This window comes from Chaetura pelagica, unplaced genomic scaffold, assembly GCF_000747805.2.
Source record: "Chaetura pelagica isolate M959 unplaced genomic scaffold, ChaPel_1.0 scaffold344, whole genome shotgun sequence".
Taxonomy (NCBI): domain Eukaryota; kingdom Metazoa; phylum Chordata; class Aves; order Apodiformes; family Apodidae; genus Chaetura; species Chaetura pelagica.
This window is the reverse complement of record NW_009953098.1, coordinates 8,976,235-8,980,627: the sequence shown is the minus strand read 5'-3', so window position 1 is coordinate 8,980,627 and position 4,393 is coordinate 8,976,235. Positions and strand designations below refer to the sequence as shown.

Sequence of the window (4,393 nt, the reverse complement as noted above, 5' to 3'; positions counted from 1 at the left end):
GAATTACTCCACTGTACTATGGGACTGCCAGTTCGATTTTTTTCTGCTCAGCTACTCCTGTTTCGCTAGCAGATTTTGTCCTTCTTTCCATCTGTTTCTTATGCTGAGCAGGCTACAAAAGAATTCAAGCAACTTCCTGAATTTTATTGTTCTTTAACATAGACACCGAACGATAAAGGGTAAACTGTGCCACCATGTTTCACTTTCCTCCTTCTGATACGCTGTTACAGTCAGTCAGATGTTCCCTTCAGTAGCTCTGTGAGTAATTTCTGCCTTTGCTGTTACGCAATCCAGCTTCCTGCTGCTGCTTCTCAGCACATGGGCTCAAGGTACAGCACTGAGTAATGGCTGATGAAACTCCTCCCTTCCAGCCTCTCATCTGGCAGCAGTAGGGAACTTACCTCTAGATCCACTCAGGTCTTCCACTAGGAATGTGATAAGCCCCAGCCTCCGACTGCAGAGATTAGAGCTGCAGAGAAGAGAAATTAGACGTTGCAGGCAATAACCTTCCTTGAGCCTGCCTGCTTGCTGTAGTAGTCCAACCAAGTCGTTTAGAGGCCTCAGTAGAGAACACAATGTCACTTTTTGTTATTTGCTTCCTTTCCCTTGGAAGCTTCCACTCAGTCATGTGAGGACACGTTTAAAATTAAAAGATCGTGGGGAGCATGTTTAATATCAGTTTTATTTCCTGCTTGAGCATCATTGCAACTGCAGTCATGAGCGTTAGGATATATTGGTGACGTGGCTTTGCTAAGTCAACCCAGCAGAGGTTTTTTCTCCATTTGTATTCTATTGTTACAAGCAGAAAGGGTTAATAACATGCTGATTTCAAATCAGAACTTGAGGCAGAGCTAAAAATCTTACTCTAACTGTAACAGTGCATTTTCTAGCCAGCACCTCTAGTGGTCGGTTCCCTCACTCTTTGTAAAATAAATCTGTTGAGTATTTAATTTCTGGGTTTTTTTTAGGGTTGACTTCAATGTTCCAATGAAGGATCACAAAATAACCAACAACCAAAGGTAAGCCATAATATTCATCCCAGATGGATGTCCCGAAGTCTGTTTTCTCTCAGATTTTAGCCCAGTTTTGTTAGCAGTATCTGGAATGCTGCCATGATTAAGCTGTCATTGCTCATATTGGAATATTAAAGGTGTCTCAGAGAAAGTCCAACAATTGTTAATTAAACCCCTGCAGCTATTAGCAAACTACTGAAACTACAAGGCTGCTGCTTCTCACTGTAACTGCTGTGGGAAGCACATAGTAAAAGTATCTTAATAGTACAGAACCTAAGCTTCAGTCTTTAATTATGGTTGACGTGCTATGACCATTTCACAGGTGAATCCCTTGGGCTGCATGTGAGAATTTGCTATAAAGAAGACTTTCTACCTCCTGGTTACCCTGTGGTTGTGTTGACATGTTGGCTTGTGTTAGAATAATTGTTGTAGTGCAGCACACAGAGACACAGGCTTGAGAAATGGGGATATATCTTGTCTTGCTTGTCTGTCACTTGCAGGCAGATGCCACTTTTTTTCACCACAACATGCTTCCTGCTCAACATTTAAATCATTTCTTTATTGCTTTAGGATCACAGAATAAACCAGGAAGCCCAGTAGTGTTCAAGTATGTCGTGGCATTTCTCGTCTACAAGCAATCAGCAGAATTTACATTACAAAATGCATTTAACTTCCATGCCCTACATCACATGGAAGATACCAGTGAAATGTATTAAATGTGCTGGGTTGGAGAATTTTTTTATGCTTTCTGGACCATGCTTCAGGGTTGTCACAGTCACTAGGAAAAGAGTAGGTTGGGCTAGCTCCACAGGGAAAGCTGCACTCTGGGGGATGTGGTTAGTCTCCTGACATTTGTTCTAGCAAGGATAGGTTGCTAAGAAGTCCAGTGTCCCTTTTGGAGACTTACTGGTGGTGATGCCCTCCTGTCTATTGATGAGGTGTGGACTGAACCATGTGAATGCCAGAGGAAGGATGGACTTAACTAATTGTTCTGCTCAGCTCTTGTGCTCTCTTTTTAATTTTTGAGGGCCAACTCTGAGGGCTTTTGTGTTAAGTGGTCACTAAGTCTGCTTGCCAGGTAAACTGCTTGAACTCACTTTCATTTGTTCTTCTCTGCCATTACAGAATCAAGGCTGCTGTTCCTACCATCAAGCACTGCTTGGATCATGGAGCCACTTCAGTGGTTCTGATGAGCCACCTGGGTCGCCCAGATGGTGTCCCCATGCCAGAAAAGTTCTCCTTGGCCCCTGTAGCTGTGGAGCTTAAAGCACTCATGGGCAGGTGAAGTAGAAGAGCAGTCCAGTATGCATCAGACCCTCTCTGCCAGTGGACCCAGATGCTTTCCTTTCTGAAAGGAAGAGTCACTGGTGAGGTGACAGTGTATTTCTTGTGTTTGCAGGGATGTCTTATTCCTGAAGGATTGTGTTGGTCCTGAGGTGGAGAAGGCCTGTGCTAATCCTGCAGCTGGCTCCATCATCCTGCTAGAGAACCTCCGATTCCATGTAGAGGAAGAAGGGAAAGGGAAGGATGCTTCAGGGAACAAGGTGAAACTTCAAGTCTAGATTTTGTGCATGCCTGCTCTGGTCTTTCTACCTTGTTTGCTGCAGATTGTTGAGGAGCCAGCAGCCTGTCTAAAATGCCGTTTATGAACCTGCTCTCAGAAGGATGTGACAGATGAACATGCCTGATCATTTGCACCATGCTGTGCAAAAGTTGGTCAAATGCGTTGAATTTCCAAAATTAAACAGCTTAAGTGAAAGGCTTTGGATGATTGAAGGTGGTGGTGTAGTCTGTAAAAGAAGGAAAAGGGAGCTAAATAGGGCTGCATGGGAAATTGGTTGCTTTATACTTTGTTTTGGAATGTCTAAATCAAAAAACAAGGTCTGTTTGAAATAGTTTGTTGCCACTGGGGCCATAAGAATGATGCTGCTTTCTTGATTATCTGGCTAATGTTTTAATGTTTAATCATTCTGCAGCACAGGGATTATCAAACTGTTTTATAAGCCTGTCTGCTGTTAAGAGTACTCATTGAGAACCAGGCTGCCTTGCACCTCTGACATTTGCTTGAAGGTCAGGAGAAATACTTGCTCCAGACAGCTGCTGCTCTTGGTGATGGTGACCCTGTTGACTTTACACAGGCTTTGGTTCCTTTCAGATTCAGTGTGTGGAGTGGAATGCTGACATCGTGTGGTGCCCTTCATGGGCTAACACAGGACTCCTGTAGTTAGAAAAATTGTCCAGAGAGCTTAGGAGCCTGACAATGAGAAATTGAGCACATCTGAAATTACTCTGGGAGTGTGTACTACTGAAAGTCACTGTGGTGGGAGGGACAAGAGTGGGGCAAGAATTTAATTTGCTTTGGGAAGCAGTCCCCTGGTTTTGAGGGTTCCTGCATTTCTCATATTATTTAGCTAGGTGTATGCAGACAGGAGCATGTTGAGCATAACAGGAGAGGTGCTGTTGACAGACCTGCTTCTTGTTCTAACAGAGCTGAACATCAGTGCTGTTGTGCAAGGCTGCAGGCTACTATGTGGTGCTTAGAAACTGTGGCTTTCCAAAGCAGATCAAGTGGTAGTGGCTTCTTCATTTGGAGCCTCTTATGTTATGCTTACAGATGTTACTGGTTTTAACAGAAGCCCTTAATCTATTTGTGTAAAGCCAGGCAATTTACCAAATTATGTTGATAGCGTTGTTCTGGAATCGGTAGCCCCTTTGGCTTGTCTTCTGCTCAGGCTATGTGAATAAAAGAGCACCCAAAGCCCTGCTGAACCCATCTGCTGTATATTACAGTACTGTCCTGCCACCATCCCCATGGTGTTATGTCTGGGTGCTTGCAGAGGCCTGTCTTGGGATGGTGCTGATAAGAGCAAAGAGGCTAATGCTTGACTGCCATTCTGGGTTGTTCCTTAAGAGCAAGTGGCTGTACACAAGGTCTGAGCAGTCACTTGCTGCAACTGTCCTTTCATAGTGGAAAAAAAACTGAATTACATGAGCTGTCCCACAAGGATTTGGTAGGGTGCTTGGAGAATGGAGAAAAAGTCTCTTTAACAGAAATGTATCTGTTCTTGCCCACTACTCATAAAGCTTATCTCCAGCTTGCCAGTGCTGGCTGCTTTCATTGTGGCCTGTTGTAGCATGCAGGCTATTTATAACTTAATCCTCAATGCAGTTTCTAAATCAATCCTTCGGGAGCTCATCCTTTTACCTGTGGCACTTGGAGACCACACTTTCTTTTTTTCTGTAAGCAAGCATGAGTTTTTGTCTCATCCCAGCATTGCCTTATCTCTACACACTCTTAGTGTTAACCTGTGTTCACTGCCCAAACCTGGAAATCTATTGGAGAGAGACTGAAAGGCTGGTAGTGATGCAGTTCATTCCTG

At 43.8% G+C, this 4,393-nt stretch overlaps 1 protein-coding gene across 1 annotated transcript in view; it reads left to right on the top strand.

The window, feature by feature from the left end:
* The first annotated feature begins 318 nt into the window (after window positions 1-318).
* Window positions 319-4,393, top strand: part of PGK1 (phosphoglycerate kinase 1) — a 10,865-nt gene continuing 6,790 nt past the window's right edge. The window contains exons 1-4 of the mRNA XM_009997240.1: window positions 319-329; window positions 969-1,019; window positions 2,139-2,294; window positions 2,413-2,557. Of these exons, the coding sequence (XP_009995542.1) occupies window positions 319-329; window positions 969-1,019; window positions 2,139-2,294; window positions 2,413-2,557 (363 nt within the window). The remainder of the gene's footprint in view (window positions 330-968; window positions 1,020-2,138; window positions 2,295-2,412; window positions 2,558-4,393) is intronic.